Raw genomic sequence first — 20,284 nt, 5'->3', positions numbered from 1 at the left:
CCTCAGCCTCCCAAGGCGCGGGATTACAGGCTGAGCCACCGAGCCCGGCTAAGACTTCATCTTTACAATAAATCAAAAATTAGCCGAGTGTGGTAGTGCACGACTGTAGTTCCAGCTCCTTGGAAGGCTGAGGCAGTAAGATTGCTGGAGCCCAGCAGGTCGAGGCTGCGGTGACTGGGAGCGTGCCACTGCACTCCAGTCTGGGCGACAGAGTAAGACTCCAACTCAAAAACAAAAACAAAAACATGAAGTCTCGCCAAGTTGCCTAGGTGGATCTTGAACCCATGGGCTCAGACAATCCACTCGTCTCAACCTCCCAAAGTGCTGGGATTGCAGGCTGAACCACTGATCCTGGCCTGTAAGCCATTTTTGTTGGGCATAATTAGAATAAAAGGTAACTGTGTTGCAAATAGAAATGTATCATAAAGTGGTTGGTAAAGTAGAAATGGAGGTTTTGCTAGTGAATCTCTTTATGATCTTCTGATGAACCTATGATCTGCACTTTGCTAACCTCTTTCACTTTTCATATGCCATCATAGGTCTTTCTGAATCAGTGCTATCTATATTATGAGGAAGCCTGAGCCTTAGGGATCAAACTGCCCAATGATTATAGTGAAGTTCAGCTATGTGTGATTCAGAATATAATTTTCTTCTTTTAATTTGACTAGTATAATTGCTCTCTGCTCAACCATATACAGAACAAGAAATAGAACTGTCATCCCTTGGCTGCATTGCTGGCTCTGTCCTGTTGTCCAGGGAACTTCTTTGAGCACCTCACTAGAGAAAGGTTGCCAGTCCTGGGCCCATTCAGGGGTCCTTTCTCTGCCCATTCAGAGAGTGCAGTTTCCCAGTGTAGCCTACTCACAAGCCTTCAGTGATTCCTTTTCTTCCATGGTGCATAAAGTGTAAATTACTTTAAGACGCTTCACGATGTAAGCCAGGTGTGGTGGCTCACTCCTGGAATCCCAACACTTTGTGAGGCGGAAGTGAGAGGATTGCCTGAGCAACTAGGCGAGACCTCATCTCTACAATAAATCAAAAAATTAGCAGGGCTTGGTGGTATACACCTATAGCTCCATCTACTTGGAAGGCTGAGGCAGAAGGATTGCCTGAGCCCAGCAGTCAAGGGTGTGGTGCCCATGAGCAGCATGCTACTGCACTCCAACCTAGGCGGCCGAGTGAGACTTTGGCTCAAAAAAAAAAAGACTCTTCACAATCTGATCAACTTCCCAGCATTATCTCCCATCATCACTTCATCACTTCCTACACACACTGTACTCTAATCTCATTCATTAATAGAGCTTCTGCTATGGGCCAGGCTCTGTTCTCGTGACCACAGGTACAATAGTGAACAAAAGGCAAAATCTCTATCTTCATAGCACTTAGATTCTAATAGGGTCAATAATAAACAAATACAAAACAGTAATAATAATATATCAAGTATTGATAAGTGCTATAGAGAAAAATTAATTTGGTAGAGGCAGATAGAGGGTACTAGATTGAGGGTTTAACATTCAAGGGAAAGGCCCAGGTAAGACATGTAAATTTGGAAGTCATCTACCTATAGATGGTGTTTATGTTCATGAGATTATATGAGGTCATCTGAGGAGTAAATACAGGAAAGAAATGGGATTTAAAGACTGAGCCCTAGAGTGCTCAACATTTAGCACTTATAGAGATGCAGTTGAACCAGCAAAGAAGACAGAATTGTCTCCTCTTCTGTGTCAATTTTTCCCTCTTTACTGACTCATTCTCAACAATAAACAAATATGCAATTATAGTTTCCACTAGAAAAAAAACTAGAAAAGAATTTGACAGAAAAGTAGGAGAATGTGCTCTAAGTAGGATGGTCTGTGTCCATCTTGACTGTTTGACCAAATAAATGAGACCCAAGAATTGACCACTAGATTTGACCTTATGGAGGTCATTGGTAATTTTGACAAGAGCAGTTTCAGTAGAGTGATGGGGTGACAACCTGATGACAATTGTTCAGGAGGGTTGAGGGTTTTTTTTCCTAGTGGAAACTATTATAGCATATTTATTGTTGAGAATGAGCCAGTAAAGAGGGAAAAATTGATACAAGAGAGGGTGGTCTGCTGTCTTTGAATAGGAGAGAAATGATGGAATCTATTGCATAGTAAATAATCCACACAGAATAATTTGTCAGAGTCATTTCATTAAAGATCTTTCATGGCTGGGCTTAGTGGCTCAGCCTGTAATCCCAGCACTTTGGGAGGCCAAGGCGAGTAGATTGCCTGAGCCCATGGGTTCGAGACCCACCTGGACAACTTGGCGAGACCTAGTCTCTACAATATAAATCAAAAATTAGCCTGGCATGGTAGCGCGTGCCTGTAGTTCCAGCTACTTGGAAGGCTGAGGCGGAAGGATCGCCAGAGCCCAGCAGGTCGAGGCTGCGGTGGCCGGGAGTATGCCACTGCACTCCAGTCTGGGCAACAGAGTGAGAGTCCAACTAAAAAAATATGCATATATATATCTTTCATGCATTTGCCTCATCCTGTCTTCTAGCTTAAAGGCCCTCACTTACCTTCTTCCATGAGCACCACCACTCCACCTGCCAAAACCATATTCATGCTTCAAAGCACAACACATTATACAATGTACCCTCCATGAAGCCATTGGACGTATTTCCCTTGTGCGTCATGGCATATTTTTTGTTCTTTTCTTAACATCACTTAGGCCAGGCACAGTGGCTCATGCCTATAATCCCAGCACTTTGAGAGGCTGAGGTAAGAGAATTGTCTGAGCCCACAGGTTCGAGATCAGCCTGGGCAATTTGATGAGACCTCATCTCTACAATAAATCAAAAAGAATAAAATTAGCTGGGCATGGTGGCACGTGGCTGTAGTTTTGGCTACTTGGAAGTCTGAGGCGGAAGAATCACATGAGCCCAGCAGGTCGAGGCTGCAGTGGCCGTGAATGCGCCACTGCACTCCAGCCCGGGTGACAGAGTGAGACTCCCAACTAAAAAAAACAACAATGAAACAAACAAACAAAATCACTTACCATGGACTACCTAGTGTCTTAATTAGTCTTTATCTCTGACTAGACACTTTATTCCTTGAAAGCTCATGGTCTCTGATTTCTGACCTCATTCAACTATTATTGCAAAAGACAAATTAATTAATGGATATTTCTGACTCTTAGAAGTTACTCAGTAAATATTTGTTGAATGGATGTTGTTTACAAGGAGTTATTCTTTCCTTTGCTTAATATGAGGTTGGCTCAAGTTTGGAAAGAATGGTGCCAGGCTCCACTGCTGAGTGTGTTTACTTTGCATCCTCCTGGGCATCTGCATATTGCTCAGCACTAGTAGGTATTCTCTATTTGTCAGAATTATATATATACACATATATATATTAAATTTTTTTATTTTAAAGATATGAATTCAGGGTTAGGTTTACAAATGTTCATTGTGCAGGTAGGTACCCTTGTCAGAATTATATTAAGCATCTTTATCTCCTAAGCAATACTGTATATAACTGTGGCTCTCTAAAGTGCTTTGTAGGTAGTAAGTTTCAGTTAAATATTTGTGAGTTGATTGATAAGCCTTTTTCCTATGATACTACCTTTTCTTTCCAACCTATGGTAAACTGGTACCATAGGTAAGTTCTAGCCAGGAATCACTCTATCCTACTTCTCAACTTCTCAAAAGTTTATCTTAGAGAATTAGTTTGAAAATCAAATCATCTCTTGAGAATCAGTTGTTTCTCAAGTTTGTTTGCTTTATTTGATTGATTGATTTCTGGCCATATCAGTGCCTTTTGATTGGGAAGTGTTAAGTTAGGTGCTGCCTTTAATATAGGCAGTTCTAGAAGAACATCTCCTTTGGGACCCAGCCTGAGTCAAATCCGGTTTCCACCACTTGAGCAAGTCACTTCACTTCAGTCGGTCTCTCTGAGGTTTTAATTTTCTGATAAGATAGGGACAAATATGCCCATTCTATAGATTTGTTGTGAAGGTTAGATGAGATATGTGTGCAAAGTACCCAACCTAGCATCTAGAAAATTAACAAATATTTACTGCTATTATTCCCCTTTCTTGGTTTTTGCCTTGTTTTTGTTTTTCTGTCACACTGGGCTGCTGCTATCCTGTTTCAGAACTACAGAGAAAATAAGTAAACTAGCTACTTTAGCAGTGGGTATGTGCTTTTCCTCGAGAGCAGTTTTAGAGACATTGAGCAATGGCTTCATTCCATTGCCCCTCTTGGCCTGTCGGCCGTGGGCTCACAATCTGGCTCATTTTTTTTACCCTTTATCTTCTATTTCCTTTCTCACTTGAACGCAGTTGAGGAAGCAGACGCTACATTCACTTTCTGGCTCTGTCTTCCCCACCCCAAATTCCAGCTTTCTCTTCTGGAACTGTGACTTGTGATGTGATCTTTTGTTCTATAGCTCAGGGCTAGAGTCACAGTGAAAATGATGTCACCTGCTGAAGGATTGGACTGTCTTTGCTCAAGCTGCAAAAAGAGCTTCTGTGGCTAGGCACAGTGGCTCACACCTGTAATTCCAGCACTTTGGGAAGCAGAGGTGAGAGGATTGCCTGAGCCCAGCGATTTGAGACCAGCCTGGGCAAATTGGTGAGACCTGGTTTCTCCAATAGATCAAAAAATTAGCTGGGCATGGTGGCACATGCCTGTAGTTCCAGCTACTTGGAAGGCTGAGGCGGAAGGATCACTTGAGCCCAGCAGGTTGAGGCTGTGGTGGCTGTGAGTGTGCCACTGCACTCCAGCCTGGACAACAAAGTGAGACTCCAACTCAAAAAAAAATTAACCAGGCATGGTGGTGCATGCTATAGTTCCAGCTACTTGGAAGGCTGAGGTGGAAGGATCACCTAAGCCCAGGAGGTCAAGGCTGCAGAGGCTGTGAACATGCCACTGCACTCTAGCCTGGGCAACAGAGTAAGATTCCTACCAAAAAAAAAAAAAAATATATATATATATATATATATATATATATATATGAAATTCAAGGAAGAGGTTTGTGTCTCCTGTCCTTGTATGAGCATGGTGTGGTGAGTAGAGTTTTGGGAAAGTTCTTTCTGAGCTTTGTTATTTATCAGTATAAATAGGTTGTGGTGAAGGTTAGAAATGACATATTCAGAGGTAGCAGGTAGAGGCTCACTGTTTGATGGCCACAGGGTCTAATGGAGACCACAATGGGAGTCAGAAGTCCTAAATCTTACTCTCTCTTATTCTTTGACCTTTGGATATGTGAGTCACTGTCTCAAGATAGACTAGGTAATTTCTAGGAACCCCTTTCAGCCTTAATATCCTGCACTTTTAAAAATGAAAGTTTTCGCGACCCGCCTAGGCAACTTGGCAAGACCTCATCTCTACAATAAATCAAAAAATCAGCCGAGCGTGGTAGCACGTGCCTGTAATTATGGCTACTTGGAAGGCTGAGATGGAAGGATCGCTAGAGTCCAGCAGGTCAAGGCTGCAGTGAGAGCGGCCACTGCACTCCAGTCTGGGCAACAGAGTAAGACTCCAACTCAAAAAAAAAACAAACAAAACAAAAATGAAAGTTATAGATGCCTTTTGTTTTGTTTTGTTTTTTGAGTTGGAATCTCACTCTGTCACCCAGGCTGGAGTGCAGTGACATGCTCACAGCTACTGCAGCCTCTACCTTCTGGGCTCAGATGATCCTTTCACCTCAGCCTTCCAAGTAGCTGGAACTATAGGTGTACACCACCACACTTGGCTAATAGATGCTTATTTTTAAAAGAAAATCAAACTGGAGGAGAATTATATAAAAGAAAAGTAAAAGACCCATATCTTCTCACATTCAGTTTGTTCCCAAGGTGTAGTAATACTTATTACCAATTTCATATGTTTTTCTCAATTTTCTGTGTATAGTAAATATATACAAGTATGTGTAAATATATATACATTATATGAGGTACATGTATATATAAATGTACATATGTATGTTACACACATTGGAATCCCAACATATTTTGGTTTTTCTTTTCTTTCTCTCTCTCTTTTTTTTTTTGAGTTGGGGTTTCACTCTGTCACCCAGATTGGAGTGCAGTGGCACGCTCACGGCCACTGCAGCCTCAACCTGTTGGACTCGGGTGATCCTTCCGCCTCAGCCTTCCAAGTAGCTGGAAATCAGGCACGCACTACCACGCCAGGCTAATTTTTTGATTTATTGTAGAGATGAAGTCTCGCCAAGTTGCCTGGGGTCTCGAACCCACGGGCTCAGGCAATTCACTCACCTCAGCCTCCCAAAGGTCGAGATTACAGGCTGAGCCACCACGCCCAGTCAGCATACATTTCTAAAACAGAAAAAAGTCGAACTGGTCTGGTCGTATAGGGAAGGAGTTCTGGCAACCTGCTCTGTGCCTGCCCTTACCTCCTGTGAAGGCCTCCAAAATCAGGTCTCGCCAAGTTGCCCAGGCTGGTCTCTCCCCCTGGGCTCAGGCAGTCCTCTCCCTTTGGCCTCCCAAAGGGCTGGGATTACAGCCTTGAGCCACAGCACCCAGCCTTATTCTTTTCTTATTGATACTTAAAGATTTATTGTTTTTATTTTTATTTTTTGAGTTGGAGTCTCACTCTGTCGCCCAGACTGGAGTGCAGTGGCTGCTCCCGGCCACCGCAGCCTTGACCTGCTGGGCTCGGGCGATCCTTCCACCTCAGCCTTCCAAGTAGCTGGAACTACAGGCACACGCTACCACGCCCGGCTAATTTTTGATTTATTGTAGAGATGAGGTCTCGCCAAGTTGCCCAGGCAGGTCTCAAACCCGCGGGCTCAGGCAATCCACTCACCTCAGCCTCCCAAAGGTGTGGGATTACAGGCTGAGCCCCCGAGCCTGGCTGAATTATTGTTTTTAATGTCTTAACAATTTACAATTGGTCCCCCGTTGATTATGTGCCATGGATTTGTAAAGCAGGAATACACACACTGTATTGAGTTTTTAAATTTTCTTTCCAGGAAAAGAAGAAAAAGAAACATAGAGACAAGAAGTCATCTGACTCTGACAGCTCAGACTCTGAAAGTGATACAGGCAAGAGAGCAAGGCATGCATCAAAAGACAGCAAGGCAGCAAAGAAGAAGAAAAAGAAGAAGAAGCACAAGAAGAAGCATAAGGAGTGAGAGTAGAAGGAGTGGAGGGGGTGGTTGAGAGTAGGGAACCAGGAACCTTGTGCCTTGAAGTCTTGGTTTCTGGAACGACTTAATAGGGAGAATATGACCTCCCACCCCATTACTTTGCTCCCATGGGAGATGGCTTCTCCTTATGCAACAGGCAGGTTTGGAAGTTAGAGTTCAAAAGCTGCCTGAATGAGTTGTTTTCTTATCACTCCTGACCCCTTTGCAAGTGACCCCTGTAGCTCATCCATTCGTTCACCCAACTTCCTTTATTCAGCAGGAAGTCCTATTATTCTCTCCAGCTGCCACTGCCAGAGCCAGATTCCTATACAGGAGTCCAGGCTAGAGCCACAGGGACTGTTGTGGAGGTGAGTCTGGCTATAGTTGGAGAATAGATTGGCCCCTTCCTGTTGGTCTGTCCTGGGCCGATTAGTGGGCAATCTCTGCTGTACCCAAAATGGGGGCAGAGGGAGACTGGCAGCAGGAGGGAGAACATGGTAAGAAGTAGTGTTTTTTCCATTCCTCCTAACGTGGCTCTACTATGCTAAAAGTGACAGCCAATGGCCACAGCCAGAAAATGATCATTTGCAGTGGCCACAGCCAGAAAATGATCATTTGCAGTGTGACTTAGCTTGTGTATGACATTCCAGCAGATCACTGAACCAGATAGCTACTTTTTATTTACTTATTTACTACTTTGTGAGTCAGTTGATTTCACTTCAGGTCCCTGCTTAAATTCCAGGCACTAAATGGAAGTGTGTTTGTTTTTAAACAACATACTGAAAGTTATTTTCCTATAATTCTTCTTGTTGGGTAACTTACAGTTACTGAGCCTGCATTAGTTGACAAAAAAAAAAAAAAAAACCAAACAAAAAACACATGGCTGGGTACAGTGGCTCATGCCTATAATCTTAGCACTTTGGGAGGTGGAGGCAAAAAGATTGCCTGAGCCCAGGGGTTTGAGTCCAGCCTGGACAACATAGTGAGACCTCATCTCTAAAATATATTTAAAAATTAGCTGGGCATGGTGGTGCACACCTGTGGTTCCAGCTACTTGGAAGGCTGAGATCGAAGGATTACCTGAGCTTAGCAAGTCGATGCTGCAGTGGCGTTGAGCATGCCACTGCACTCCAGCTTGGGTGACAGAGTGAGACTCCTACTCAAAAACAAAACAAAACAAAAAAACCACACATTTAATATGTTACCTTAGACCTCAGAGAGATGCTCAGCTGAGGCACAGAGCCAGAGGTACTAGCAGGTCACAGCCTTCCTGGGAGATCACTTATAAGCCCTCCCTTCTGTAATGATCAAATGACCTATTCCCCAAGAGTTGATTAGAAAGGCAGTAAGAATTTGTAACCATGAGTAATGGCTGGGTACATAGGTGGGAGCTTAGCAGTCATCTTGGCTAGTGGTCATTTTCTTCTTCCACCACAGCACAAGCCTGGGTCTTCTGTCCTGAACCTGCATTCTGGAGAAGGAGAGACCACAGCATTTCACAGAGAAGAGCCAGACTCAAGAGTATTCAGTACAGGATGGGCCTAAGGTGACAAGATAGCCAAGTCTGGGGAAGCACCACCACTGACTGAACTAGCTCATTTGACCATGGGGAGGGGGCAGCATAAAGGCAAGGTGTAGGCTAAAGGCAAGGTGCAGGTAGCTGTTTTATTTTTCAGTGTTAAAGATGATTGGCGGATTACCAGTCCCTGAGACTGTCCATTCCAGTCTCTAATCCAGTGCTTCTTCCTGAGTGACCTTCAGGCAGTCATTTCTATCTACTGTCTGAAATAAAGGAGGAACCAAGACTCCCAGAGTTATGTCACCAAAGGCAAAAAGGCAGCTGGGTGGCCTTGGCTCTGCTTTATTGACCTCAAAGCACCTTCGAATGCAGTTAAAAAAAAAAAAACAACAACAAACCACATACACAATGAGAACTGGAACTGGATCCAGGCCAGAAGCAGTTGACCCCAGAAGAGTTCCCCAGCCAAGGTGGATTTATACAAAATGTAGAGGAAAATATGAGGCAGTGTGGTGCTGAGTCAAGGGGTAGCTGATTGGCAGAGAAGCAGTCAGTGATGGCGCAGGCAGGTCATGCCTCCTTCTCATAAGTGCGAGTGCAAACTGCATTGCCGTGGGTGAGTGTCTGAAAGGAAAGGCAGAGTTAGATGGGGGGTGGAGCCAGGAAGGCCATTGTGAGCACTCTCCACTCCCTCCCAATAATCATCACTTGAGTACTATGTGCCAGGTGCACTTGATATGCACATTTCTGATATATACAGCAGATCCTTAAGACAGGCATTGTAATTCCTACTTTAGAGAATTGAAAAAAATGAGCCTTTAGAAAGGAAACTATTTGGTCAAGATCCTAGAGTGTTTCTCTTTCCCTTGTACCACTCGGCTTCCTTCATTCTCGGTGCCTAAGATGGTGCCTGGCACATAGTTGACAAACAGATGAATAAAAATGTCCAGAGACTCTTGGGAAAGAACTGTGATGGGCTACGAACTCTCTATTCCTTCCCAACTTAGGGTAGTGCCAGGGCCAGAGCCCAAATCTCCCTTCTCACTGTCCAGTCTAGCATTGTAGAGCCAGACCTATGGCCACACCACAGTCCTATTTCCCACTGAGAATTTGGTCCTGCATATAACATGCCCACCAAAGGTAGGCACCTCATTCCTAACTCTAAGGGGACCCCTGCCCCGTTTTAGTGTAAGAATGCAGTTCACAGGTTATGCTGACACAAGAAGGTGTGCAATGAAAATTCTGAGGTGGGGGGCCCTATAGAGTTGGGAGGCAGAGTCCATAGTTGGCTGCTCTCTCTGCCCCTGAGTCTGGGAGGAATTCCATCAAGGCTGCATTCTCAGAAAGTGAAGTCCAAAGCTTATCTCTAAACATGGAGATCTGCCAGCCTGGTGGTGTTAATGCCTACCCAGGCAGTAGTCAAGTACTTGCAGTAGGCCAAACATAGAAAACACTGAAAGTATATGGAACTAGAATGGGGAAGAACGAACTATGCTGCCATTCAGTGCCCTCACCAGTCACTAGCCTGTTCCTGCATGTTATAATGCAGTCCTAGGGAGGAGAGGGAAAGAAATGCTAAGATTGGAGGTGGGAGCCTCTTGTAGAGTTCCTGGATGTGATTTGGCCCTGCTTTCTACCTCTTCCTGAGTGAGGTAAGGTGGAAACACAGAAGGAGGAAACTAAGAACTTGGAGCACCTACTGTATTCCTTCCACCTCAGTTGATGATGCTTCATGCTGTGCATACGCTGTCTCTTTCAGACTCCCCACAGCCCTGCAAGGGTGTTTTTGTTTTTTGTTTTTTTAAGCAGGATTTATTGAGAGGAAAGAGAAGCTCCCACAGTGGGAAGGGACCCGAAGGGGTTGCCAAGAGTGGTATTATTAATACCTGTTTTACAGTTGCACTTGGAGAAGATGACTTGTCCAAAGTCATGTAGTCATGTAGCCTATAAGCTGAGATTTGAACCCTGGGTCCAAAGCCACTACACAGAAAATTCCCAACTAATACCATCCTGATCCTGCAGCGCCTTCTCTTGTCCCAGCTTCTACAACACTCTGGGGAGGATTTTCGCTTTTTAAAACACATTTGGGCTGGGCTTGGTGGCTCAGCCTGTAATCTCAGCACTTTGGGAGGGCGAGGTGAGTGGATTGCCTGAGCCCGTGAGTTCAAGATCCACCCGGGCAACTTGGCGATACCTCATCTCTACAATAAATAAAAAATTAGCAGGGTATGGTAGTGCGTGCCTGTAGTTCCGGCTACTTGGAAGGCTGAGGCAGAAGGATCGTGGAGCCCAGCAGGTCAAGGCTGCGGTGGCCAGGAGTGTGCCACTGTACTCCAGTCTGGGCGACAGAGTGAGACTCCAACTCAAAAAAAAAAACAAGTTTGGCTGAAGTGGCAGGAGTAATAACCAATCAGATATGGCTGCAAAGTTCCCCAACTTACCAGAATGAGTTTCCCATCAATTATCTCCCGCACAAGCGTCGTCTCTTGCCCATCCCACTTCTGCAGGTGAATAAGTTTGCTTCCATCCAGGGTCACAATGGACTGTAGAAAGAGGATAGAGCCCTGAGCTGTGATCTGAGTCAGGATTGAGGAGCAAGATGGAGTTTGAATACTGAGGCCACAGAGGAGGCAGCCTCTGACAAACTAGGAATGGTGCTAGGACCAGAGCTCAGGCAGTACACCTCTCACCTATCCCTGCTGGATGTCTAGTTCACCTCCAGCCTCTACTCCACTACTGCCTTGTTGGAGGAGGGGCCTTCAGGTATTAGTAGGGAGAGCAAGGCAGGCAGCATGGTGGAGCTAAACAGTCTGGCTCTGAGAAGCGCCACAGGCGTTCAAGATGGATACTTATCTATAACACATGTGATGCCTATTCCCCTCAGATACAGGGGGCATGTACCAGTCTTTATCCCTAGGAAAGACTGGCTGAGGAATAGGAGGAGGAGTGATTCTAAAAATCTTTCTACAGCCTTGTCATCATCATACATAATGCCTAAAAGACTCTAGTGATGGAAGGTATTGGAAAATTAGACTTCCTGCCCTATATTCTTATACCTCTTCTTGATCGTGATTTCTTCGGCTGACAAGAGAGCAGCAACGGCAAAGTCCTGGAACTTGGTGCCCTTGGTGTAGTTCTTAGCCCTGGGTCATATGTCTGCTTAGTCCTCTGGGTGCTGCCAGCCTATATCAGCTGGTTCTCATTTAACAGGTCTCTCTTTTCCAGGAATTTGGGGGCTCTAGGCTAAGGGATCCTCATTAAGCAGGGCTCAATAGGAAGGTGTGTACTGTTTGGAAGGTAGGGAGGATGGAGCCTGTCTCTTGGTGTGCTGTCCTTATCACCACCTCACTCATTCTCATTCCCCCAGATTTTTGCCCACTCAAAGCTGATTATTTTCGGCTTAGGTATCCCAGAGGACTACTGTTGTTTTTAATTGGGGTTCTTGCCTCTTGAGAAGATGGGCAAGTCCAAGGAGGTAGAGGCGTGTGGTAGGGCAGCCACCTTTGTCCAAGGTAGACTGCCATCTTTGGGCACCATCCCAGCTCTGCTACCAGCCTCCTGTGTGATCCTGGGCTGGACTTCAGCTCCTCCTCCTCTGCAGGGAGACCAGACCTTACCCTGTCCTTTCTGGAGACAGCTGTGAAGAAGAGGAAACAGCTGAGGGTATGAATGATACCATCAGAATGGAAAGAATACCGCTCGCTGTAGGGACACCCTGTAGAGGTATATCCCATAAGCTGTCTCCCATGCCTGGCCCAGTGCTGGAAGGCCTGAGGCAAGCTGCTGAGGCAAAGCTACTGCAGGCTGACAGAGCCCTGAGAGGGGACTGAGGCTTGGTGGGAGATATTGCAAACACATGCATGACAATGTGAACATCCCATCCTGGAACATAGCTCTTCCTGCCTCTTGGCTGGCAACACTGAAAGTAGTTTGTCAGGGTCATGGGCCAAGCTTGGAAGTTGGAGGTTGAAGCAGCAGCAGCATCTGAGTAGGTCTCAGTCTCAGCTGCCTGTTTGGCTGCTGGAGGCCAAGATGACCTCACTCAGTGGAGGGCTCTGACTTCTGGGCATGGTTCCTAAAGCACTTCAGGTCAAAGGCATGGCCACATAACTCCCCCATGTATGGAAGGGGAAAGAATTCCAAAGCTGTTGTGTACCTTGCACAAGGTCACCCAGCTAGAGTTGGAGTGGACACTGAGGTCAGAAGAACGTCCTGGCTCTGTTCTGCCATTTCTGAGGCAGCTAATAAATGATTCCCAAGAAGGGAAGGGGGAAGAAAACCAAGAGAACAGAACTAACATGTAATTGGCACCTGTGGCACTCCAGAACTACACAGGTTTTATAAGCCTTGTTTTATTTAAATCCTTCATAATAGTCTGCTCCTCAGGCTGCAATATGAGAGAGCCAAGACTACCAAACCTATTCCCCTTTAGGATCTTAGCACCCTCCGTTCTCGACACTCCTTTCCCTGACTCACCTTGACCTTCCTGTCATCTGCTGTTGTCTCATCGAATTCCACCCCCAACTTAAAGCTGATCTCTGTATTCTTGAAGGTGCTCTGTGTTTTTAAGATGATCGTGTCCCCATCCTTTTGGATGATTGTGGTAGGCTTGGTCATGCAGGCCACCTGTCTGGTAGCAAAACCCACACCTGAAGACGGGAGAAAGTTAAAAGTATATGAGCTGGAGCAGAGAGGCAGTATACAAGGAGCTCAATGAATATCCCTTGGACCTAGGTATGGGGAAGAGGAGGACTGCAGCTTTCAAGGCCTTTGCATGGCAATTTTTAAATTCCATTTTCTCCTTAGTTCTGTGTGGTGACTGAGGACTACTGATCACATTGCATAGATGAGAAACTTAAGGAACAGCAGTGCCATAGCAAATCATTGGTAGAGCTGGGATTAGAATAAGCTAATATTAAGTGCTTTTTGTATAGTAAGAACTATACATATGTTATCTTATTTAGTCCTTCCCATCTCTCTGAAGACTGTTGTCTGCACTTTCTAGATGCAAAAACAGAGTTAAAATCTAAGAGCTAGCCGGGCGCAGTGGCTCATGCCTATAATCCCAGCATCTTGGGAGGCTGAGGCGAGAGTATTGCCTGAGCCTGTGGGTTCGAGACCAGCCTGGGCAACATGGTGAGATCTTGTCTCTACAATAGATCAAAAAATTAGCTGGGTGTGGTGGGTAGTTCCGGCTACTTGGAAGGGTGAGGCAGAAGGATTGCCTGAGCCCAGCAGGTCGAGGCTGTGGTGACTGTGAGCAGTGTGCCACCACACTCCAGCCTGGGTGACAGAGTGAGACTCCGACTCAAAAAAAAATCCAAGAGCTGGGTGGCTCTATAGTCCCAGCACTTTGGGAGGCTGAGGTGAAAGGATTGCCTGAGAGCCCAGGGGTTCGAGACCAGCCTGGGCAATTTGGCAAGACCAGGTCTCTACAATAAATTCAAAAAAAAAATTTAGCTGGCATGTTGGCACGTGCCTGTAGTTCCACTACTTAGAAGGCTGAGGCGAAAGGTTGAGGCTGCAGTAGCTATAACCATGCCACTGCACTACAGCCTGGGCGACAAAGTGAGACTCGACTCAAAAAAAGAAAAAGCCCAGGGGTCACACATCTGAGATTGAAGCCCAGAACTGTTTGACTCCAGAGCTCACTTAGCTGCTCAGCCATACCTCCCCCTGAGGCTGGAGTGTCCAGGGCATATTAGCAGTCATCAAGCCAGGGCTGAAGAAAGAGAAATGTGGCCTTTGCCTTTCAAAGCCTTAGGATCAAGAGTTTACCACTTTTGGAAGTTTTTAACCCTGAAACCTAAGAAGCATTAGTGCTCTTGTCCCTAATATGTGGCAACCTGACATTTTAAAGCCTCTTATCTGTGATCTAGGAAGTAGGTACAGAGGAAGTAACTCCCATTTTACAGATTTAGGAGGTGCCTAAAGTGGTAGCGATGAGTTAAGACTCAAGCGCAGGTCTCTTGACTCTCAGTCTTAGGATCTTTGGGGGTCTCCTCCTGACCCAACTATGACTTCCTCGTGTACTGGGCAAAGTCCTAAGTGTCCTACAAGCAAATGAACAAAACTCATTATGCCGTCAGTGGCCCATGCTAAACTCCTCCAAGGCAAAGGCGAGGCAGTGGCAGCCCAGTGTGGTGAGGTAAGTAGTCTCCAGATGTGTCTGGCTACAAAGCACTTGCTGGAAGCTAGGTACTTTGCATATGCCCTACTTAATGCTTGTAACAGCCCTGAAGGGTACATTGTATTATCCCCAATTCATAGATAAGACTCAGAGGGCGAAGTGTCTTGTCTAAAGTCAAAGAGTAAGCTGTTGACCTAGATTTGAATCTAGGCTCCAGAATTGTTCGCTATTTCCACTGGACCAGTCTGACCAACACATACCTCATCCAGACACCAAGGCCACCAGTTGTGCCTGTTCAGTGATACTAGGCTGGCCCTCTTTAGAACCCTTGATCTAGAGCAGGGAGGGCAAGAGCTCCCTCTGCAGCTGTACTGATGCCAGCCTACCCTGCCTGGCCAGTGCAGACTTGACCTTGACCCCTGGTATCAGAGTGAGTCAGGTCAATCATATTTCTCAGAACAGAGCAGGGCCTTGTCATTGCACCCAGAAGCTCTGTTTGCTTAGGACCTATCCCAGAGTGTGGAGTGTTTGGGAAGGGAACCACTGTGGGATGAGTGAGAGACTGAGCCAAGAGAAACTAAGAAGACTGGGCTCAGAATTGGGGAGACTCAGGAAGAGCTGGGTTCTACTCAGAAATGAAGCCACTGCTAATTACTGAGCACTGAGGAAGGGCTTTCTTTCGAGGGCCTCAGACTTACCACCTATGCAGTAAGAAAAACGGACTAGATGGAATTTTAACCCCTAGCCTAAGCTACCCAGAGATGACAGGTCTTTAGGGAGACCAAACCCCTAGTTCGAGTTGAGGCAGAATAAGGGAGCAAGAGTGGTAAGGTTGTTACGGCTCAGTTCAGGGTCTCAGCTCTTTGGCCCAGCTTTAGAAGGAGGAATTAAAACTGGGCATTCCAACTTCACAGCAACTGCTTCTCTAAGAATGGCTGTCTACCTGCAGTCACTGGGCATAGTGCCCAGGATAGGGTAGGGACAGTTGAGAGCTTTGGCCTCTCCATCTAAGCCCAAACCAGCAGAGGAAGGACTGAGGCCAATCATTAGCTAAGCAGTTCTACCATTCTTCCCACTCCCAGGGCTTATAAGGTAATGGGAAGAGCTCTGGGTTACAGATCTGGAAAGCTTAGGCTTTCATATCTGCTCTGCTGTGAAATATGACAAGTTTCTACTCTCCTTTCAATTTTTCTCTCTGTCAAACTAGACAAGGTATGGTGATCTCCAAGATCCTCACCTGCAAGGTTCTTTGAATATTTTTCCCCATCACAACCCCACAACAGTCATCCACACCCTCCTAGACCAATAACCATCTCTGCCTTTAACAGGTCTTAACCTTGCTCTGGGACCCTCTACCATACCCCAGAAGTTCAGTGACTTTCTCCATCCTACCCCTGGCACAAGTGGGAGTCTTGAGTTGTAGGAAAGGCTCAGCTGGTGGGCCTTTTGCCCCACCCTACCGCTAGGCTCACTGACTTTATTAAGTCCTGGTTACATACGACTCAGGACAAGATCATATTGGCAGGTGAGAGAAATTATTCTCTAGCAACAACCCTTTTCCCTAACCCAAAGTGGAGGGGCAGGACTTGCAAACTGCTGGTGCCTGTCTCACCTCCTCCTGGTATCTGATTCACAATTTCCCCCCTCAATCTCCTTTCTCCTAGGTATTTCCTAGTTTAAGACCACAGTCCGCCAAGCATGGTGGCTCATGCCTGTAATCCCAGCATTTTGGGAGGCAGAGGTGAGAGGATTGCCTGAACCCACGGGTTCGAGAACAGCCTGGACAACATGGTGAGACCTCCTCTCTACAATAAATCAAAAAATTAGCCAGGCATGGTGGTGCACACCTGTGGTTCCAGCTACTTGGAAGGCTGAGACGGAAGGATCACCTGAGCCCAGCAGGTTGAGGTTGCGGTGCCGGTGAATGTACCACTGAACTCCAGCCTGGGCAACAGAGTGAAACTCTGACTCAAAAAAATAAAAGACCACAGTCCACTCTCTGTCTTCCCCATTCCTTTTCTGGGCCTCTCCTCCAGTTTCTTTTTTTCTTTTTTCTTTTTTTTCAAGTCGGCATCTCACTGTCGCCCAGGCTGGAGTGGAGTGGCACGCTCACAGCCACCACAATCTCCACCTGCTGGGCTCAGGTGATCCTTCCGCCTCAGCCTTTCAAGTAACTGGAATTACAGGCGTGAGCCACCACGCCTGGCACCTCTTCCAGTTTCTAAACCAGCCATGCCTCTGTTCTTTTTTCTCTCCTGGCTAACCTCCCACCTCCTGTGATCATTGCTTTCCTTTTATCCAAAGTCTTCTACCTTCAGATCACTGCCCCTGTTTCCTTAAAGTGCCTCCCTACCTTGGTATCCCTCTCCCTTCTCTCATGGTTCGAACCATGGAAGCCCTGTCCCAACAGGCCCTGCCTGCTCTAGCCCAAGCTGCCCCTACTCTGCAACCTCTTCCAGCAGAGATGCAGCAGGCGCGCCGTGCAGGGCTAGGCACGCGGCCAGCCCCTCCCCAGTCCAGCATCCCGAGCTCTGCGACTTGCTCACCGAGTGACTTCATGTAGTCGTCGAAATTCTTGCTGTCCACTAGCTTCCAAGTGCCCAGGAAAGCGTCCACCATGGTGATGCTAGGCGAGGCTGAGAAAACAGCTGCGATAGATCAGTCGCGCAATAACTCCGGACCAGCGGCTCCCTGCCGGAGCTGCCGCTTTAAATAGCCCTTGCATCACATGAGGAGATATGGCCCACGCCCCCGGCTCCCGAAATAGGAAGCCCCAGGCTGGCGCTCGCCCGCCAGGGCCTGGCCACCCATCCCCCAGCCTGCTCCTGGGGGAGGGGATCAGCCAAGTGGTGCCCAGCTAACCTGCGTCAGCGCCAGTGCCTGGCCTCGGAATCCCTGACCCAGGTTGGCAGGACCTGCTCCCTTCCCTGGCCTCTAGGCGCTCTTGGGAATCTGAGAAGGAAGCAGGTGGTGCACCGGCGCAAGAGCTCGGACGCATGCCATGGGAATCCTCCTGCCCCTAGTCCCTTCCCGAGCTTGGGGTCGGAGCAGAGATGAGACTAGAGAAGAAAGGAAACTCGCCCTTGGGTTGGTTCCCACCCAGGGAGAAGATCTGGTTGACTGTTCTGGCACGGGCATCTTTGTCTTCGTTTTACAAGTGAGCCCGAGGGTCAGAGGGGAACTGACAAGGTCACAAGCAATAGGAGAGTGTGAATGGAGCCAATTGCAAGCCTAGTCTGGCTGGCTTCAGAGCCCGGGTTCTCCTGCCACTCCCACTGCCTGGCGGCGGGGACAGTCACCTGGAGCACGCTCTGCAGCTAAGCTGCCCCTGTGCCCTCTGTTCTGAGTGAATACCTGACCCTTCCTTTCGCCAAGCCAGCCTCACAGGTGCTTGCCCTTCCCTGCAGAATGTCTCCTGGTGGCCCCTCCTCTTGCCCCACCCCACCTTGAAAGCCAACTCCATCCCCGCCACCCCTCTCATGCAAGCACCCTGGACTTTTCTGACCTCTGAGCTCCTGCTCAACTTGTTCTCTCCTTTAGAAATTCTGCCAGTTTGGTTAGCTCTTCAAGGCCCAAGGTCAACTCCCCCACCTGCCTGACTGCTGGGCCCCCACCTCTGACTTCTGCAAGCTAGCCTGTACTTTCAGAGTATTTGCCATCTCCTTTAAGGAGCCTACTGCTTGGTGGTTTACAAAACACTTTCAATAAAAATTAGACCTGGCCGGGTTTGGTGGCTCATACTTGTAATCCCAGCACTTTGGGAGGCCAAAGAGAGAGAACTGCTTGAGCCCAGGAGTTCAAGACCAGCCCGGGCAACTTGGCAAGACCTCATCTTTACAGTAAATTTAAAAAGCTGGGCATGGTAGCAGGTACCTATAGTCTCAGCTACTCAGGAGGCTGAAGTGGCAGGATCACCTGAGCCCAGCAGGTCGAGGTACGGTAGCCATGGTCATGCCACAGCAGTCCGGCCTGGGCAACAGATTGGGACTCCTACTCAAAAAAAAAAAAAAGACCCAGTTTCTATTGATGCTGAGGGCTTTTTTTTTGGAGTGGGAGTCGCCGCCCAGGCTGGAGTGCAACTGCAGCCTCGACCTGCCAGGCTCAGGTGATCCTTCCACCTCAGCCTTCCGAGTAGCTGGAACCACAGGCATGTGCCAACATGACTGACTTACGTATTTATGTATTTATGACATACCACACAAACGCTTTATTTAGCAGTCACAGACCATGACCATCCCTGACTGTTGACCCCAATATCCAGACCTGGCAGCCAAGCTCAGTACAACTTCCAAGCCTCTCACTCAGACTCCAACAGGGTGAGCTTGTCGGGCATTTCACTTTGTGGATGATGGAGCAGCTCGTGTTGTCCATGAATTCCATGCGCACCTGAGTGCACTGTCTTTGTGAGCTGGTCCTGCACTTTGGTGACCTTGACCAGCTTGATAGGCTGCACACAGCTAGTGTCCATGATGGCTGCCTGGCAGTGGCCGGGCAGAAAGCTTGCTTTTAAATTTATTTTAGAGATGAAGTCTTGCCATATTGCTCAGGCTGTTCTCAAACCTCTTAGCTCAGGCAATCCTCTTGCCTCTGCCTCCCAAAGTGCTGGGATTACAGGCTTGAGCCACCACACCTGGCGATGCTGAGGGCTTTATGTACACTGTCTCATTAAACTTCTAAAACAAAATCCATGAAGTAGCTGTTACTGTATTATTATGCCTTTTTTGCAAATGAACAAACTGAAATTCTGAGGAGACCATTCATTAATTCGTTAGTTATTAGACCACATACTCTGTGCCAGGCCCTGCTTTGGAGACAGACAACAGGGAACAAGTCACACACCTTTGGGGAGCCAAACACAAAACTAAAGGGAAGGCTTCCCAGAGGCAGTGAAGTATAAGTGGATTCCTGCAGGATAGAAGGAGGCCCTGCACACAAGGAAGTAGAGCTGAACTGAATGTCAGCCAGCAGAGGCCAATCCAGGGTGGGCACACAGGAGCCAGGAGGCCTGGGGCCAGCCAACTCTGTCACATGCTATAGTGTGACGGGCCCTCCTTCCTGGGCCTCTGTTTCTCCATGTGTAAATGCCTTCCTCCCTTCCCCAGACTGTTCTGGGAAGGAGGCCAGGGAGGAAGAGTTCTCTCTTCCCTCAAGGTATTGATTCCTTTGGACAGTCCAATTGCCAGAAGACTGAGGGGCTCATTTCTGCCAAAGCCATAGGGACAGGCCTCAGGGCTGGGCATGGAGCCCTGGTGACCTCACTGCTGGAGCAGGGTCTAGTAGAGGAGTGGAATGGATGATTTCTGACTCAAGGTCGCAGCCTGCAGACACAGGGTCTTCTCCCTCAAGGACTGTGTGGCTGGAGACCCAGGGACCAGAGCTGTCTCCTTATGTGGTCCTTATGACGCAGCGACAGAGAGCTGGGACTGGGCTGACAGCTGCTGTGATAGATAAGAGTTCCAATCTGAGCTGGGCTCGGTGGCTCAGCCTGTAATCCCGCGCCTTTGGGAGGCTGGGGTGAGTGGA

General features: G+C 47.4%; 2 protein-coding genes across 4 annotated transcripts in view; one reads left to right on the top strand and one right to left on the bottom strand.

The window, feature by feature from the left end:
* Positions 1-7,295, top strand: part of ZCCHC17 (zinc finger CCHC-type containing 17) — a 68,817-nt gene extending 61,522 nt beyond the window's left edge. Inside the window, exon 8 of the mRNA XM_021711521.1 lies at positions 6,957-7,295. Coding sequence (XP_021567196.1) covers positions 6,957-7,118 — 162 coding nt within the window. The 3' untranslated portion in view covers positions 7,119-7,295. The remainder of the gene's footprint in view (positions 1-6,956) is intronic.
* Positions 1-20,284, bottom strand: part of FABP3 (fatty acid binding protein 3) — a 41,594-nt gene that overhangs the window by 12,960 nt on the left and 8,350 nt on the right. Inside the window, exons 1-4 of one of the 3 annotated variants that reach the window (XR_002481879.1) lie at positions 17,308-17,658; positions 13,108-13,280; positions 11,073-11,174; positions 9,037-9,255 (exon numbers count right to left, since the gene is read on the bottom strand). Coding sequence is in view for 2 of the 3 variants with exons in the window: in XM_008056382.2 (XP_008054573.1) it covers positions 9,202-9,255; positions 11,073-11,174; positions 13,108-13,280; positions 17,308-17,380 (402 nt within the window). In the remaining variant the exon portion in view is untranslated. Of the gene's footprint in view, positions 1-8,758; positions 9,256-11,072; positions 11,175-13,107; positions 13,281-17,307; positions 17,659-20,284 lie in introns of those variants that run through there. The other 2 variants (XM_008056382.2, XM_021711522.1) reach the window with 2 other exon arrangements.

The sequence above is a fragment of the Carlito syrichta genome, unplaced genomic scaffold, assembly GCF_000164805.1.
Source record: "Carlito syrichta isolate Samal-C Ts95f unplaced genomic scaffold, Tarsius_syrichta-2.0.1 Scaffold302336, whole genome shotgun sequence".
NCBI classification, from domain to species: domain Eukaryota; kingdom Metazoa; phylum Chordata; class Mammalia; order Primates; family Tarsiidae; genus Carlito; species Carlito syrichta.
This window is presented reverse-complemented; position numbering and strand designations above follow the sequence as displayed.